Consider the following 20,417-nt stretch of genomic DNA (forward strand, 5'->3'; position numbering starts at 1 on the left):
TTACTAGCAAGAAAATGGAACTGACAGTTACAGATGAACCTAACATAACCATTAGCGAAAAGAGGCCAATAGCAGCAATTCATAATGTTGAAGAAACAACATTAAAGCAAAGATAAACGTAGGAAAACAAAGAATAACAAAGAAAACAATACTATGGAGCTGGTAGAACAAAACACGAACAAAGAAGTCGCAATTCAAGAAGTTGAGCGACCTAAGCTACACAAAAAGAAGGGAAAGAATTTCGGACTAAGTGCAGGCCAAAAAGTTGGTTGAGTTGATTAAGAACTTAAATGAAGAACAACAGTAACACTGTAAGGGACATTAGATTTGGAGGTTTGTTAAAGTTAAAGGTAACTCAACTACCACATGGAATCCTGAATCGGGTCTTGAAAGCATATGACTGTTCTAGCAATATGTTTAGAACAAAAAAGTTAGATTTTCTGCTTTCAAAGCATGATGTCCATGACATGTTTCTACTACCTAGGACAGGTGATAAAGTAACCACCACAAAAAGGGGGAATGCCACTACTCTGATTGACACCAAAATGAAAAATGATTGGAGGATGAAGTTTGGTGAAAGGTACTTCGCTCCAATTAATGTGAAGGATGTGCATGATAGATTGATGGCGTGTACTGAGGCTGGTGATGAGTTTAAGAGAATGTTTGTTCTGTATAGCATGTCCATTTTCCTAGCGCCAAATACAAATAAAACCCTAGATTTAAAACTTGTTAAGTCTCATTGGATGTGAATAAAATTAGAGACTATGATTGGTGTGATTATGTCTTTGAAGAGATGACTGCTAGTATTAAGGGATGGAAAGAAAAAAGAAGTCGAATATCACCGGTTGCCTACTAGTGATTATGCTAGCCTACTTCCATAGGTTCAATTTTAAGGGCAAGGCTATGAAATACACTCTACCGCTAATCCAACATTGGGATGATCGTAGTCCGGCATCAAGAGTTGAAGATGAGAAACAAACAACAATATTGGGGAATGCACCAATTTCGAAAATTGAGTACCCAATCTGTTTATCACATCAAGGTCAGGAGACAATACAACATTCCTATGTATATTTATGATTAAGTACTTAAGTCACATTACAGTATGTTTCTTTGAGTCTTTGATGAAGATAAAATTTCATTGCTAACAAGAGATGATTAATTTTTCAGAATAACCGGAGATGAGACTTACACAAACCTCTGAGAAAGATGATGATGAAGCTGAACCTGAAGCAAAAGAGGGCTACATCATGATTAAGTTGCCTAAAGGAGTTGAAACCGATAAAGAAATCAAAGCAAGAGCAATGGATGTAAGTACTAATGTCTTTTTGTTGTCCTTACAATTACATCTATTCCTTTTCTTCTTACTTTGATATTGTTTTGAACACATTGTGATACTTTTGTTTACCCAAGTTGATATTGTTTTACCATAATCTAAAAACTGCCAGGGAGACTAAATTTTGTTAATGATAATGATATTTTATCAAAGCGTGATATTGTTCATTACTTAATCGTGATATTTATGGTGGCTATTTGTGATATTTTTTCATAATAGCAACCAATTGTAATGCTTATGATATTGATTCACAAAAGAAGACAAATAGAGTGATATTGTGTCACATAAAGTGTGATATTGTAAAACAATATCACACAAATAGGTAACATCTACAAGCAAGTGTAATGTTGTGATATTATTAAAGAATAATGGTGATATTTTTTCAATAAATTATGATATTCTTTGTGATTAAATATTTAATACTCTTGTTTAATATTTTTATTATGTCATTTGGCAGAGTGCTCATGAAGCTTATCTCACAGATAAAGAGGGACAACGAGTTGTTCTTTTCAAGATTTATACATAACATGAAGAAGTTCATCAAAACGAAACCCAGCAATTCAATAGATGAAAGAACTACTTCTACCCAAATCACGCCACAAAAGACTCGTAGTAAAGATGTTGAAACTGAAAAGGAAGTCTGAAGAAAACACCGATAATTGTAATACATCGAGAAGCAAGAACAAGATACTCCCAATACACAAACTTTGCCTTTCATGAAAGATATTGGATATCATGCCTTTATGGATGGGTTGATAGCAAGGTCTTATGAAAGGGCGAAAGCAAGAGAAGGGCTTCCCTCGTTTGATGTACTGACTGACATGTTAAAAATTCAGTACGCGGAATTGAACAAAAAATATGGAGGATGTACAGATCAAGATCTTCAAATCAGCAGTGATCACGAGGAAGAAGGTGAAGAAATTATTGATATTACAAACTTGAATAGTGCTGATGATGAAAAAAAAGATGATGAGGATTATGATATGTATTCAAATTTGAATGACATAGTAGACAATATTGTTTTCGGAGGAGGACGGGCTAGTGAGGATATGAATCGTGTTACAACTCCTAGAGCCAAAGACGAAAAAGATAATGAAACCATTAATGAAGAGACAAATGTGTTGACTCAGTTGAATGAAAACATTAATTTGGAAACAAATGAAGGTTTGGGAGTTATGAAGACTGTCCAAGAGGCACACAATGAGGTGGGTAATAATGGTTCAACAAATCAGGAGGACATTGATAGAGAGGCTGGAAAAAATAACGAGAATGTTGAAGATGAGGTTATCAATAAGGAGGTTGATATTGCTACAGGGGAAAAAGCAAAGAAGGAGAAGGACAATCAGGTTACAAATGTTGTGACTCAATTGGAGGAGGTTCTTCCAAATGTTGATTTTGGAGTAACACAGCCTGTTGAAGACAAAACAAATGAAGACGTTCATCATGATACAACATATCAGCATTGTGTTGAAAAAGAGGCCGAGAAAGAGAAGGCCAATGAGGTTCAAGAAGTGGCGACTCAATTGGACGAGGCTGTTAATCAGTTCAATTCAGGGAAGGGAGTTGAAAAAGATGTTGTGATTGATAAGGAGCCTGTTGAAACAAAACTTGTGGTTGATAAAATGAATGACGATAGTAATGTGGTGACTAAAGTAAAAGAAATTGTAACAAATCTTTGGTTTAGATACAAAGCAGGAATGGAAATATCGGTGAATATTTGTTGCACTCAGACAGTAGTACCTTGTCACCGATATGGTACCTCACAATTTGGGGTGTACTTTTCAATGTGGTTTGCCAGTCAAAGATGATATCCTTGTATCGAATCGATGTTGAAGCTAAAAGCAATTTATTTGAACTGTCTTGAAGAATCGGAAGGACGTCATGGATTATTGCTTCCTTGCGGACCATACATTCAGCAATTTGTAAGTCACTCTTTAAACAATTTTTTAAATGTAAGACATGACTTAATTTGCACCATATTAGTACTTTAAAAAATAACTAATATGCTAATATTTTTGCAAAATGGAATAGAGAAATTGTCTGCAACTTTGGAACTTTCCATTGTATACAAAGGGAAGATATTGAGTCCTTGTTGCCTAACACGAAGATAGAAGCAGTGGTAATTGAAGCATGGGCAATATTGCTCAATGAGTTCCAAATTGCTCAAAAGGGAAATGACAAATTGACAAGAATTTTCTATGGCATTGCCCACTCGGTATGGAAACACACACACATTTATCATCTTTTAAATTAGGTATTGTAGAATGTGTTTTATGGAGACTAATAAGATGCCCTTATGAACAACAGGGTGATATAGAAAAAATCTTAAAATTCGATGAAGATAATATTGATGAATTGGCAAAACTTAACAAAAGTATATGACACATGGGACACGTGGTCAGCTCTTTTTAAGGAGCCACTGAATTTGAATTCAGATATGGTGAGACATTTCTACTTTTATCAGTGATATTGTTATGTATTATGTATGATATTGTTAGCAGTTACTATTGATATTGTTCTTAAAAACAATTCTTAAATTCAACTGTGATATTGTGCATACTATTGTGTGATATTGTTACTTCTTAATTGTGATATTGTCTCCCAAAAAATGAAAATGAATCACTTTTTTTCCCTAATATTTGACAGTGTGATATTATTATGTACAATGGTTGACATTGTTTTATAGCTTCTTAAAAATAACAACAATCGATAGGGATTTAAAAGTCTGTTAACATTGATATTGTTTTGGTACAGACTCTGATATTATTGGGTACACTGGTTGATATTATTTTACAACATACAAAAAAACTTGGAGAGACAAAAAATATTATTAAGAATGATATTGTCTAGTATGTACTGTGATATTTTTATTCAGATTTTTGTTAAATTGTTTCCTAATATTATTTTCATCTAAAGGTGTTCATACCTTTGGTCTACGAAGAGCACTACGTCTGTATCTGTGTTGATTTGAAGAGGCAGAAAATGTTCTATTTGGACAACAGAGAGTATGATGAATTCCAAGACGAGGAGCACGTACACATGGCTCATATGGCTGTAAGTACAATATTGAAAACAAAGAACTAATGGTATAATGGTTTTGTTCGATAAGCTTGAAATTGAAAAGTTGTTTACATTAATCATATACAGGCGACTCTTTATGGTGACTACCTCAACACGAAAGGTATTGAAATTGGGCTAAAGGTGAAGGACTACGAAATGAATAATGTGAAGTTTCATTGGCAATCGAAAGAGTTGAACCTGGACTGTGGACTATTCATGATGTTTCACATGATGTTCTTTGTTGGTGAGCCTTTTGATTGTGAACTAAGCGATGCAAACATGAGACAGTTATACAGGGGAGAGGTGGCAGCAACGCTCGTATTGAGTGATTTGAATAAAGATAGGAGTCAGGTCTGGAAGAGAGTTACGACCTTTACCGCCACAAAAGGTATCTTTGTTAACTAAGTTCTTTGGCAAAAAGACAAAGAGGGAAAAAACAAAGCAAGAGAGAAAAAGGTGGGAAAAACAAAGTTCGGACCCGCTATCAAAAATAAAAGGTTATATTTTTAAACACGACTTCTACATTGAATTTTTTTTTATTATTATAAATACAAAATATATATTAAATACTGTAATATAAAACGTTTCTAGCTCTTTTGGAGAAGATGGTTCTGCCGATTGTCGTTGGTAGCGGTAAAAGGGGGAAATCCAATGGCCTTGGATGCACGTTGAACTGTGGTGTGGCTGATCCTAAATTTGAGTTCGTCTCAAGATTTATGAAGTTAAAAAAGTCGTTGTGTGCAAACATGTTGACTACGAGGAAAGAAGTGATTGACTCGCCTATTGGACGACCCCGCTATCAAAAATAAAAGGTTCTTTAAAACATATATTTTTTCGCAACTTTTTTATTAATGGTCTCGATAATATTTGCAATGATATCTAAGTTTGACAAAAGAATTACAAAAGGTGATATTGTTGCTAGTGTCATGTGATATTGTACGTTAATGGGTTTGATATTGTTTTAGAGTAGAAACTGGTATAAAAGCATGATATTGTATATAATCAAGTGTCACATAAAGAAAGATGTTGTTCTGATTTTTGTTCACTTAATTTTTATATTGTTGTGGTACATAGTGTGATATTGTTACATACACAGTATGATATTGTTAAATTGATTAGAAAAATAAGTAGGGCTTTTAAATTTATAAATGTTGCGGTGACATGTGATATTTTTTTTAAATGATTGTGATATTGTTTCAAATTAGACACCTTTTAAATAAGTGATATTTTTTAGTATTGGGGTGATATTGTCTACAATCAAGTATGATGTTCGATAGTGGTTCGGAAGGGCACCGATATTATTTAGCGTGGACTGTGATATTATTTAGTGTGGATTTGTGATATTTTTTATCAGGATCACCTTTTAAATATGTGATATTGTTTAATTTTGATATTGGTTATCAATGTCACGATTAATCGACAATTTTTGAACATTGGTGTTAATGTTTTGAGCAAGTGAGGTTGTTGCCAAGTTCGGTGATGATCAATACCTTGCAAGACAGGATATATTGTCGTTGCTTCCAACTGTACATGTCAACAACAATGTGATTGAATGTTGGTCACTAATTCTGAATCACATTGAGCACACAGAACCCTGTGAAACAAGTTTATTGTTTTTTTGGAATTCGACACATGGTAAGCTGACATTCTGTTTTGATTTATACATATTCACGCTTTGATTAAAAATATCACTTATTTAAAATGTGATATTGTTGGGGTACATAGTGTGATATTATTGCATACACAAATTGATATTGTTTAATTGATGCTGAAATTAGATAGGGATTTAAAATTGATAAATGTTGCCAGCGACAAGTGATATTGTTTTTAAATGATTGTGATATTGTTTTTAAATGATTGTGATATTGTTTCAAAGTAGACACCTTTTAAATAAGTGATATTTTATAGTATTGGGATGATATTGTCTACAATCAAGTATAATGTTCTGATATTGGTTCACATCCATACTGATATTATTTACCATGGACTGTGATATTTTTTTAGTATGCACTGTGATATTGTTTATCAGGGTCACACTTCAGGAACTGTGATATAGCAAACGTAAAAGTGATATTGTTTATACATATTCACGTTTTGATTAAAATGTAGTAAATCTTAAATGTAAAGGATTTCTTAACTTATAAATATACATATATATACACTACAGGAATCAATAGTAGATGTTACTGAAGGCAAAGAAGCGAAGAGGGAAAAGATATTCGAAGAATGGGACAAATTCATAAGAAGAAACACAGTTCCATGTAACATGGAAGCAGATTTGGTTTTTATTCCGATGGTGTTACAAGAACACTACTTCTGTGTTTGTGTAAATTTCAAAACCGAGACGATTGAAGTGTTAGACAATACAGAGTACGACAACTGGGAGCAGATTTGAAATATACAAGGTGCGCAGATTCGGTGGTATGGTTTATTGATATTCTTGCTAGTGACATGTCATACAATTGTCTGATATTGTGGCTAGGATAGGTTGAGTATATACAGTAAATGAATATGATTGTTTGACAAAATAATGACTAATAGTATAACTAATTATTATAGGCCTATCACATGAGTGATTTCCTAGCAGGGAAAAATGTTGACAGAGCGCATAACGTAATAGATTTTGATGTTGTCAACACGAGTTTCAATTGGCAAAAGAAAGAAGCAAACAATATTTGAATCGGGAAACTTCTTAATGATGCACATGATTCGCTATGAGGGGCGATTGTTTGAAGCGATTTGCAATCGAAAGTGCAGAGGCGCTACTATGCGGTTAGAAATAGCAGCGGCATTACTTTTAGTGACATAAATAACATGAGGACAAGTCACTGATTGGGAAAGTTAAAGAATTTACAGCGGGAAAGGGAGAGCTTTTAAATAGATTGAAGGAAATGAGGAAGAATAACGAAGATGCAAAAGGCAAGGGCAATAAGATAAAAGCCAAGGATAATGTTGTTGAGAAGGACAATATTGTGGAACAGAAATAACAAAGGCGAAGGTCCGCCAAAAGAGAAGCCCAATGTTCAAACAAAAGCCAAGGAGGATGCTACTAGAATGCCAACAATTAACACAGAAATACCCATTCTTCGCAAATCTCCAATCAGAAGGTAAAAACCAAAAACCCGACTTTTACATTTCTGATATACAATCATAGCATTACGTTTCTGCTTTTATTTGAAACAGACACAAAGGTAAAAATTCACATAGAACCATAACATGGCATTTCTGTTTTTACAGGCTACCTGAATCCAAACAAGATGGTGAAGATGATGCAGAAACACCCACAATCCAGTACAAACGACTGAAGACAACTGCAAACCCTAATAATAGAGGAAGAGGGAGAGGTAGAGGTAGAGGAAGAGGAAGAGGACAAAAGTAGGGCTGGGAATGTAATGCTGGTAGGACAGACATGTGATATTGTTCCAGGAGTTGTGTGATATTGTTGTAGGTACAATGGTAGGAAATAGAACTTTTTTTTTATCAACTCTTAGTAAACTGTGATATTGTTTCAGGAGTTGGGTGATACTTTGCTTAAGTTGTGATATTAGTTCTCAGTAATAATAACAGCAGTCAAGGTTCTTAAAATCTTTTTCTCTTTGATATTGTTTTGGTACCCAGTATGATATTGTTCCGTAAACATGTTGATATTGTTGTATTTATTCTCTAAAATAAATCAGGGGGTAGGGTTTGAAAATTCCTTTTTAGTTGGATAAGTTGTGATATTATTCAGCAGACAAAATTGTGATATTATTGCACTCACTGGTTGATATTGTCTAGTATGTTCTGTGATATTTCAAGGGTTTGACAAAGTATAACTTCTTTTTGTTCAACTTCTGGAAAACTGTGATATTCTTTCAAGGGTTGTATGATATTATGTTTTAGTTGTTGTGATATTAATCCTCAGGAACAACAACAGTGGCTAAGGATATAAAAATCCTTTTGTTGTTTGATATTGTTGGGGTACATACTGTGAGATTTTTGAATACACGTGTTGACATTGTTTGAAAATTGTGATATTATTGCACTCAGTGGTTGATATTGTCTAGTATGTACTGTGATATTTCAATCATATTTTTGTAATATTGTTTCCTAAAAACATCCAATTGTAGTGGTAATATTTATGAATACTGGTGATATTGTTTCACTTGAAATGTGATATTCCTTAGAAGTATTTTACAATATAATACAATATAATAAAATATGTATACAAGCAAGTGTAATGTTGTGATATTGTTTAACTATTATGATGATATTGTTTTTGTATCAAGTGTGATAAACCTTCAAATGAGGTGGGATAGTATTTAATAATGGCAACAAAACGACATTAGTAATTATGCGGTTTTTATAACGTTGATACCCAAAATGGAAAGAATACAAAATTGATGCCATTTGGAATGACATACAAGAAAAAAATGAATAGTATAAACAATGAAAAGTCGATTCTGAAAAGTTGATGATGTTAAATAAACTTCCTCAAAGATGCGAAGCCCTTAATCACTATCAACAAGTGAAGAAATCGCAAAACAAACAGACAAAAAAAAGTGACATAACGTTAGTAAGAAGTTTGACAAAGTATAACTTCTTTTTGATCAACTTTCGTAAACTGTGATATTGTTTCAAGGGTTGTATGATATTATGTTTTAGTTGTTGTGATATTAATACTCAGGAACAACAACAGTGGCTAAGGATATAAAAACCCTTTTGTTGTTTGATATTGTTGGGGTACATCTTTGTGATATTTTTGAATACACGTGTTGATATTGTTTGGTTGATTCTGAAAATAGATAGGGATTTAAAATTGATAAATGTTGCCAGTGACAAGTGATATTGTTATTAAATTATTGTGATATTGTTTCAAAGTAGACACCTTTTAATATTGGGATGATATTGTCTACAATCAAGTGTATATTCTGATAGTGGTTAACAAGGTATCGATATTATTTACCATGGAATGTGATATTTTTAGCGTGGACTCGATATTGTTTATCGGGGTCACACTTCAAAGAATCGGGGTATAGCAAACGTAAAACTGAAATAATAAAAGGTGTAAGACAAATTACTTACATCGGATTCATGATCAAACGAGTGTTGTGATGTATCAACAATTTGGATTAGGCAATTCCGCTTATCATGATGTGCCATTTGTTTACAATTATTGCAAAATCTTTTCGGCTTTTGTGCCTTTGCAACAGATCGATCTTTCTTGGACATCAACCTCTTGCCAGTACCCTTGTTTTTTGATTGAACGGGGAGGTAGTATACGGACCTCGAGATGAAGACTTAACCCCAAGGAGCATCTCCAACTCTTGGTGTTTAGTCAATTTTTCAGCACCAGACTTGAAATTTTGTCTAAATGTCTTCAGTAATGAAGTCAGTTCATTTATGTGATTTTCAGGCAGAGATTTGAGCAGTGTTAATGTTGAGTAGAATTCAGACAGCATGTAGAAATCAAGCTTAGTGACATCCGACAAAGTAAAATCATCCAACAATTGACCATGAGCATCATACAAGGGCATTTTTTTAGTGTTCTTTGTCCACCTCGAGAAGATACTTATCGGGTATCTTTTTATCCCTTTACCCGATAAAATCCAGATGATGTGTTTACATATGTAGCCCTTCCTCTCAAACAGCTTGCAGGAACATGTTGCATCAAATGTTGAAGGATTAAATGCGACAGTGTAAGTCTTATTGAAGATAGAATCTTCAACTTCTAGGAACCTTGACGCCCTCCTTGAAGAATCACCAAAGACTACATGAGTTTAGAGAATCAACGCACCGTTGGAATTCATAAAAGAGAGCGTGCGTATAAACAAATCGATGCGTGAACCTCAAGGCTAAGAAGGGTTTTGGTTTGAGGTAGGGAGTGATCACTATCTAAGTCAAGAGATTTTTGGGTGTAGCGTTGCTGATCTATAGCACTTTAAAAGCGCATCCAAAACTCAACAAGTGTGCCATGAGGATTCTCAAACCGCTTAAAGAAGCCGTTTTGCGCTCTCGAGCGTTGCGTTGTTCTTAAAAGACAACCAAGAGGAATATCACGATAATACGTTAGGAATCCAACGTTGCGCTGGAAAACAGATATTGCAACCATGTATTATCTTCCAATTGAAACTCACTGATCAACGAACACCACCTCTCTTGAAGTCGAAGGCTCTAACTCGAATCCCAAACAACGGGAATTCGGACGAGTGACGAAGTCGATCTCTTTGGTCAATGTCGTGCCTACCTTTTCAGGTAATTTCTTCATAATATGCCACATGCAATAGCGATGGGCAGCGATCGTAAAGCGGCAGGACTGCAATTTTCATAGCAGGACATTGATCGGTAAAAAAGCAATGGGGTTCCTTCCCACCCATACAATCTAAAAATTTTGTGCAAATCCATTTAAAATTCTGGTCATTCTCCCTAGACATAAGCGAAGCGCCAAAAGTGACGGACTTCTTGTGATGATCAACACCAGTAAAGGGAGCAAAGATCATGTCGTACTTATTAGTTGAATAGGTTGGGTCAAAAGTCACCGCCTCACCGTATAGAGCGTAATTACGACGTGCTGCTGCATCAGCCCAAAATACACGAAACAAACACTTATTCTGATCAATATCATAGGCAAAATAAAAACCTTCCTGGGTTTCATGAAGGTTTTCCAACTGGTCTACAAACATTTGAGCATCCTTAAGACCTATAAAACACTTGATTTCCCTTCCAAAATTCTTAAACTCAGTCAAAGAAGCTCCAATATTTTCATAGCCATCAACATATTCCTTGACGGACCTGAAAGTAGAGATTGGGCCAATATTGACCTTGCAATTATCAACGATGGTTTGTTTATGTTGCAAAGCAAGGTTCCTATATTTTTTCTGAAATTCTTTATACTTGAGTGGAGAGAGACGGTGGTTATGGGCAGCATGAAACTGATCAACAACAAAGAATGGCACTTGAACTTGGTCAATTTCTTTAATAACAAATCTAAAGAAAATCCTAGCTTTACAACCAATCCTAGTAACCTTAGTCTTCTTCGGATTAGAGGCCTTGACCATTGGCTCCTCCTCCTCACCAGTAATGGGTAATATTGTCGGCTTAGAATCCCTAAATCCTTCCCGGTGACACACAATCAATTTTGTCCTAATATCTCCACTACTACGAAACCTTGTCGTTGAAGATTTCCTTGGTTCAAAACCACATGCTATTGCATAAGTCTCATAAAACTGTATACCCTCGTCTAACGTAGCAAAAGTTTGTCCTATTGTAGGTGTAAATTCAGTTGCAATATTTCTGACCCACTCTTCAGAACCTCCAGGCGTCACCATCAAAGAAAGACGATTCCCATCATGCACCTCATCAACGTCTATGCATTGTGGAGAAGGAACAGGTACCACAGGGACAACAAAAGTATTTTCTACAGCAAGAGAAGTTGAGTAAACAAATTATAACAAATATAACTAGATCATAACAAGACTATGATATTGTGAAGGAATGCATGTGATATTGTGCAACATAAAACGTGATCCGATGAATATAAAATAAATACGCAACCGTATTGCAGCCTATGATAATCTTTGTGACGGAATACATGTGATATTCGGAGCATAACATGTGATACAAATATAACAAATATAACTAGATCATAACAAACTATGATATTGTGAAGGAATGCATGTGATATTATGCAAAGATAAAACGTGATACTCGATGAATATAAAACAAATACGCAACCGTATTGCAGCCTATGATACTTTGAAGGAATACATGTGATATTCTGGATCATAACATGTGATACAAATATAACAAATATAACTAGATCATAACAAACTATGATATTGTGAAGGAATGCATGTGATATTGTGCAACATAAAATGTGATACTTGTAACACCCCGTATTTTATTAAGTTGGATAAAATTCTTTTAATTGCTATTTTGAATTTAATTACATCATTTAACGATTTATATATTTATGCTTAGCTAATTAATTAATTTCATCATAATTCGATACGTTAATTTTAATAATCATTAATAAGTTTATTTAAAGTTAGTTCGAGTTTATTTATTTAATAATTTCCGTTTCTTTACGAGTCCTTATGAAAGTTGTTTTAATTAAACCCGAGATGGATTTTGGGAACAAAACCGTCCAATTAGCTATTTTGAGCTTATTTCACTAAATTAGCAATTTTTATTAATATCCGTTAGTTTTGTAAAAATCGCTAATAATTCGATTCAAGCCGATATTGTATTATTTACGTTAACTATTTGAGTTTATTTTATTTTCACTCATTAAATTTATTTATTATTGATTCCGTTTTTTTTACTGAAACTTTTACTTAAATCGGTTAAATTTAACTCGAAACGGTTTTAATAACGATCGAAGTTTCTTGACGACTTAAGAAACGTACGTATAATAAATAGCAGTTTGTGTCGCCTCATTTCTTCATCCCTTCACGTCTTCTTCTTCCCTTCTTTGTTCTTCTTTTCCTTCGTTTTAATTTTGATCTTCAAAATTGATATCGATGTCTCCGTTTGTCATCCGTTTTCAACTATTTTTGTTCCATAGCGCTCCTTTCGTCGTTTTCGTCAATCCGTTGTAAGTAAAATTCATTTTCGTCATGTATTTTTACAAACCCATTTATATTTTCAGCTTTATTTATGATAAGACGGTTGTATGTACTAAAATAGACGGTCTTGTAGAAGATTTGTTAGTCATAAATGATTAGTTCAATCGGAAAAAGGTAATAATTATGGATTACTCGATATTACTTGTAAAATATGTTTATTTCGAATCTTTGGTTAGTCTGTTTTATAATTAAGACGGTGTATAATTATATATAGGGATCCTTATGGATGTTAATTAGTCAGTTGTATAGTTGAGACGGTGTATACCGATATGTGGAGATGATTGAGACGGTGTATACCGACCTCTAGGGATCATTTGGGATGCTAGCTAGTAAGTGGTATATTTAAGACGGTGTATGTTGACATGTATGGATTGTTTTGGGTGATAATTGGTGTGTTTTATAGTTGAGACGGTGTATACTTACATGTAGGGATTGTTTTGGACTAATTTGGACTCGTGTTGGGCGATTTTTGTAGTCTTTAGGGTCTGTTTTTAAGTTGCTTTATACTTGTGGATTTCCGCTCTAAAACCGTTTTAAATGCGGACTTAGTTGGCTCAGCCTAGACTGTTTTTAGCGCGAGAATGGAGTCTTAAGGGGACGATTGGTACTGTTTTTGGGCGAGGACGAGAGCCGTCATCGTGGGTTTTCACTTTGCATTTGAGGACTGGAGTTGGGGTCGAACTTAGGCATCTTTTGGGTTCTGTTTTGGACTGATTTTTGGGTCAGGTTATGAAGTAGGGTGAAGGGTGGCTATGGGTAGTCGGGTGGTGGTCGTGTCGGACTCCTTGTGGCTTGCTTTTAGGCGAGTCTGATGGCCTGGCAGTGGCCTGGCCGTGGCCTAGCTAAGTCACGAGTTTGAGGCCATGTGTAGTTGGTGGTTAGGCCGAGTTTGAGGTTGTCATAATAACTTTTGAGCCGTGTCCATAAATTGTTTTGACGCTAGTTTGGTTTATTTAAAATATAATTAAATTAATTTTCGTCTCATATTTTATATAAAGATAATTCGTTAATATCGTCCTTTCACATAATTATTTTTAGGTGGCTCATATGTGGTTGAAGATGAAGAGTAATTTTGGGTTTTAGAAGCTTTCTCAAGTTATTACTTGTCTCTTTGCTAGCGTAAGGTAACTATTCCGAGTTACTCGACGAATTAATGTCACATTAGTAGTTAATGTTGTGCTCGTTGTTTGTTAAGTGTTTAGGGATTGATAATGTGTTACTTTCGTTTTTCACATGATAGAAATTAGAAATAGCATGAGAATTATATTGTGATAAATTTTATGATTTTGGCCAAAGTAGGCAAAGACTCGAAAGTGGGGCATTGACCGAACGAGTTTGGTCAAACTAGGTTTAAACCGGTCGGCCTCGATTTTGACCGATGACCGTCGCGGGACTCGGGTCGAGGGTTTGTCTTTGAGGTGAGATTGGTTGTTATTAGAAATTTTATGTTATGTCTTGATATTTGTAATTATCATTTCACATGTTGGTTGTTGGATGAATTGGCTGCCTTATACTTCAGTCTTGTTGCCTCTTTGCCATTTTAGCTTGTTCTCATGAATTATGAAATTAACGGTTAGCTGGAATTTGGATTATTATTGATAATGGAGATATTGTTGGATTGTCAGCTGAATTGGGTATCCTACTTGTCTTGTGTGGTGTGGGCTAAAGTATTCAAGCTGGGACTAGGTCCTAGGTGAGTATTTCGGCCTTCATCATAAATAGGTCATTATAGTCTTTGACGAGTATATGTTCACTGCTTAATAGCCTCTGTGTTCCTGACTTGGTGGGTTTATATCCAAGTTAGGGCATGACCTCGTTACTTATTTTGAGAGTAAGTGGTCAGCTTAAGTACTAGCCAACCCTTTGGTGGACTCCTTAGGGTACTCACATGGTTTTATACAATTGTGGGTCTTGGGTGCGGTGGTGTGTATCCGCATGTCTAGGTCTGCGCAGATTTTAGGCTAGGGTTGTGTTGTGTCTTGGCCATGTTTTGATAGAACCTCTGAGCCAAGATACCGGTTCGATTACCTTCCCTACCTCGTGGTATAGACTCGAGTTACAGAGTGACTATTGACGGGACTAAGAACTTATGCCTGTCTTTGATATATTGCCCTTTCTTGTTTGATGATTCTATGAATCATAGAAGGTGAGATGCAAGCCGGCTATGGTTGATAGAGTTTGGATTCCTGGATGTTATGTGATTCACATGATAGTGTAGTATGAGTCGGTCTAGTATTCACATGCTAGGACTATGTGGTGTTATATTGTTGTTCACATGATAAGCACGATTGTCTAGCATCTATATGCTAAGGCATTGTGTGATTCGTATTCATATTCTTATGTTTACATGTTATATTAATTATGACATTTCGTGGCTGGGAGAACTCGGAGTTACTCCCCACCGATCGTGGCTTTCGTATTTGTATAAAATGCGATTGGACAGTAGGTGATGCATATATGGGGTACATGGACGAGCTAGCGAGCAAAGTAACCTTGGAACCTAGATTGGCTTTATTTTATTGTGACCCTTAAACACTTTTTATGTCACATACATTTTAGGGACATATGTCTCCCTCTTTACATTTGGTTGTATAATTTGCTATTCGCGACTTTAGCAATGGTTATGTTATGACTCTTCTAGTTAGACCTTGTATGTTTGACACCTTCCAATTTGGATATCTTTATAACAGGTTCAGGTTTTAAAAATTACAGGTTTTTACCCAAATGAACCTATTACAAACATATCCATGCAGTTTTATTCTAGAATTACGTGTTTATTTTTCCGCAATAATTGAGGGTGTCATACTGATGAATATAAAACAAATACGCAACCGTATTGCAGCCTTTGATACTTTGAAGGAATACATGTGATATTCTGGAGCATAACATGTGATACAAATGCACAGAAACTGATTACAAGTCATGTACTGCAGCATATGATACTTGATACCCGTCGTTGTGAGTACCAAAAATAAGATTTATAATTTCCTATTAAGACTAACCTAGGCTAGTGGTAACAGGGTCGAACCACAAGGAGGCAGACGTAATTTCTAGCTGTCTAATAAAAGTCTAAGGTAACAATTATGGGGGTTGAATTGATTTGGTCTATGACTAAGAGTAAATAAAAACAATAAACTAAAGAGACGGTTTAAACAGATAAAGAAGGGGTACTAGGATGGTCGGTTTATTATAGCTTCAGCGGCAGCACACTAAACAGGTCTAAATCAAACACATGTGAGGCGGGAAATAAAGAGGTCCTCTCGGTCCACTCTTAACAAATAGCATCTTTCGATCTCGCTATAGGTCCCTAATATCACTAATACTAACTCTCGTCCTGAAAAGTGACTAACGGTCTAAACTATACCTATCTTTCGATCTCAGCACAGTTTAGTCATCTTAATTGGTGATCAAATAACTTCCCCTATCTTTCGATCTAATGGGTCAGTCATAAATTAAGCATCTAACTGGTCGCATGCATTCGATTCATTAAATACATCATTAAAATCAATTAAAACGAAAGGTAACCTCACGTGGTCAGTCGATCGACCGGATAAGGCAGTCGATCAACTGACATGCGATTCAGTCCAATTTAATACTACGCCGCCTACGCCATAATTCCCCTACATCCTAGCACAAACTATTTAGCTACTCATGCTGAAAGTGATAACAACAATAATACTAGGGCATAAAAGTATTGAATTCATAATTAAAGCGGTAAGACAAACAATTAACATGCAACAATAAGATGGTTTCGGGAATTTAACTAGCAATTCTATACTAATAACGAAATAGAAGTAAACTGAAATAGGGCAGAAAAATACCGAGATTGCAGAGGAAAGATTAAGAACAAGAACGAAAATTCCAATGCTAACAATACTCCAAACCCTAATTCTAAGAACCGTATGTAAAACTTAATGTAAATTTCTGAATGAAAACTCTCCATATTCTGATGTTCTAGGTTACGTTATATAGCAAACATACGTAACTTTTATTTCCAAAACCTAAACTCAATGGGCTTGCGCTTCCTTGGTCTTTTAATTCTCGTCTGGGATAGCAGATTGGTCGATCGACTGAGCATAGCGGTCGATCGATCGGTCTTCGATATCAAGAACACGAACTCGGCAGTTGGTCGATCGACTGATGGAAGTGGTCGATCGACTGCTTGAGCTGCTACTTGCCTTTTATAAACTCGTGGATTTGTCTTTTAGGCTTTGAATTGCGCACCAAGCTCGTTCCTTAAGCGAATACTTCACGCCAAATGCAATGCAGGATACTCGGGGACGGATTTAGCTTGATTTCCGCTGGATTCTTCACATTTCTGCAATAATGTACAAAAATACGGAAGTAGACGGAAATAGGGAGAAATGTAGCATAAACTACATGAATGAGCTCTGATATGCGTGTAAAATGGGATGTAAAACATCATATAAAAGACACGCATCAATACTGTAAAGGACTCAATGTGATATTCTGAAGCATAACATGTGATACTAATGCACAGAGAGTAATTACCAGTCATGTACTGCAGCCTTTGATACTGTAAAGAATACAATGTGATATTCTAAAGCATAACATGTGATACTAATGCACAAAAAGTAGTTGCGAGTCATGTACTAAAGCCTATGATACTGTAAAGGACTCAATGTGATATTGTATAAGGGAAACTGATTCTAATGAGCAGTAATCAGGCAAACAAAAACTATAAAATGTGATACTATTCAGAATTAATTATGATACTCTACTGAATAAAAAGTGATACAAAGGAAACTGTTAAATAACGATTTAAACTTGAAGTAAACACAAGCAGTGAATGCAAAATAAACTTGATGATAAACAAAACAGACAATGAGTACATTATTTTTTATACGTCAATTAGAAGATGAAAAAAACAGAGATTAAATTTTAACGCAAAAAAAATAGCAAAAACTACATGTTGAAGAAAGTATATAATCAGTACATGATTTTAATACATAAAAAAGCACGAATTGATGAATCCGTGACTGATGTTGATGAATTATAACATCAATTATAACAAAAAACCAGTAATTACACAACGAATTCAGTCGAAGATACAATAACAATAAAACGTCATGCAATAAAACAGGAAAACAGAATGAAAAAATTAAAACATAAAATTAAAGAAGCAGAAAACGATGAAATACCTGACATTGAATATGTTAAAACTGAGGAAAAAATAGATGAAGACGAATGATGAAGAAAAAGTGAAGGAGAATAAGCAACTGAGACGAATGTTGAAGAAATCGCTGGAAATCGATCAAGGATGATGATGAACACAGGTGAAGATGACAACGACAACGAAGAAGACAACAACGCGCGAGAAATTGACGGCGTGAGAATGAAAAGTGTGATTGCGGAAGAGAGAGAGAAGAGAGAGAAATCAAATGAATTCAAATGGTGAGGTGAGAGCTGATAATAGGGTTTATATAACAACTTGAGGAAATGACGAAAATACCCTTACTAATAGCTTGATATAAAGCAGTATTGTTATGACTCATGTGTGATATTGTAGATGGACTCATGGACTCAAATAATTAGGTAGGACTCATGTGATCCTAATTATATATATATATATATATATATATATATATATAGAGAGAGAGAGAGAGAAGGGTTCTAGTAAGGCCCTTATATCATATGAGTCCCTAAGTCCTTATAAGGGCCTTTGGATGGAAGGGATGGAGGGATGAGATTACATCTCATTGAAGGGTCACTAATCTCCCTCCCTAATCCTTGTATAACACTACTACAGATACAGGCTATAACAACGGTTAAAAATCGTTGTTATATAAAAAAGCGGACGTTGTTAAAGCGGCCGTTGTAAAAGGTTTTAACAACGGTTGGTTTTCTTAAGGAACCCGTTGTTAAAACTATTAACAACGATTTTAAGTATAAAAACCCGTTGTGGAAAGTGTGACTCAATTTTGGGGGGAAAGTTATAACAACGGTTGTAATATACAAAACCGTTGTTATAACTAAAGACAACGGGTTGTTTCTAAATAACCGTTGTTGTTTGTTCTTAAAAAATAAAAAAAATTAAATTAAATATTACTAGATGCATGCATAATTACGGCCTGTTATAATTCCGATGCATGCATTATTACTGCCATCACTGTGCATATGAACGGACAATATGGAATGAGAAGGGTTAGTAATAAGATTTGAAGCAGCATTGAGAGAAATGATGATGATTATGGCACAACTTCCTAACATATATATTAATTAAAAAACAACTCAACCCACACATTGCTTAGTATAAATACATTGCATTATCTCAACTAACATTTCCATTATCTCAATATATACATCTCCAAACCCTAACTGCTAAAACAAACTCCAAATAAATTAACCCTACTTAATCTTTCAAAACAAACTCCAAACTCCAACAAAATGAATGATATCATCCTTAAGACTCTTACTATGATCGAGAACAACAACAGTTTCATCCGCCGGTTGCTCCATATTGAGGAAAGTTTCAGAAGCTACCTTGCGGATGCTCGATCCCATCGAATGACGCCAAAGAAGATGGCTTGACGGGAGCAGCGTTGCGGCTATATGACGATATAGCAACTGCTGAACGGAACCTCCAAATAGCCAAGGAGGAGAGGACGGATATGATAGAGGAGAATAAGATCCTCTATGAAAATATAAGAATTGCATTTTTATTAATGTAATTTTTTTTTTTTAATTTATGTATTTATAAATATATATATATATATATATATATATATATATATATATATATATATATATTAATTATGTTTATCTTGCTTCTTCATCTTGCTTCTTATTTGTTTTACTAACTAATTATGCGAACAATACTTAAACAAATAACATAATGGTCGATAAAAACACATACATGCAAAAGAAATAATTAGAAAAAGAAAATAATGACGATGAAACTAACAGTGACGGCGAGATTTACCTGATAATTACAGAACGTAAGAGACGAGGAAATCAACAGTGATGGCGAGAAGATAAAGCGACGATGAGAAAGAGAGAAAGAGAGAAAGAGACGATGAGAAAGTGTGTGTTTTGTGTTTGTGTTTGTCTGCTGTGTTTGTGTTTGTGTATTAAGGTTTGTGTTTTGTGGCTGCAGCAGACTTGTGTTTGTGTGGTTTATAGTATGGAAGGTATTGACAACGGTTATTAAACAACAACCGTTGTCAAATATGTTTTAACAACGGTTGTAAACAACAACCGTTGTCAAATATGTTTTAACAACGGTTGTAAAAAACACCCGTTGTCAAATATGTTTTAACAACGGGTTACAAAAGTAACCGTTGTGATTACTTTTCACTAACTTTGCGCCAATTTTGCGCCAAATTATTAACAACGGTTGTGCATGTGTGACCCGTTGTTAAAACTAATAACAACGGTTTTTATAACCATACCCG

The 20,417-nt window shown here is 34.9% G+C and overlaps 1 protein-coding gene across 1 annotated transcript; it reads right to left on the minus strand.

Annotated features, from left to right (window-relative positions):
- Positions 1-9,606: 9,606 nt before the first annotated feature.
- On the minus strand, positions 9,607-18,171 carry LOC141651460 (protein FAR1-RELATED SEQUENCE 5-like). Its single transcript, XM_074459173.1, has 3 exons — positions 18,165-18,171; positions 10,755-11,792; positions 9,607-10,145 (listed from the first exon to the last, which is right to left on the minus strand). Exons 1-3 carry the CDS (start codon positions 18,169-18,171, stop codon positions 9,607-9,609), a joined length of 1,584 nt encoding a protein of 527 aa, XP_074315274.1.
- Positions 18,172-20,417: the final 2,246 nt, after the last annotated feature.

Source organism: Silene latifolia, chromosome 4 (genome assembly GCF_048544455.1).
Source record: "Silene latifolia isolate original U9 population chromosome 4, ASM4854445v1, whole genome shotgun sequence".
Lineage (NCBI taxonomy): Eukaryota > Viridiplantae > Streptophyta > Magnoliopsida > Caryophyllales > Caryophyllaceae > Silene > Silene latifolia.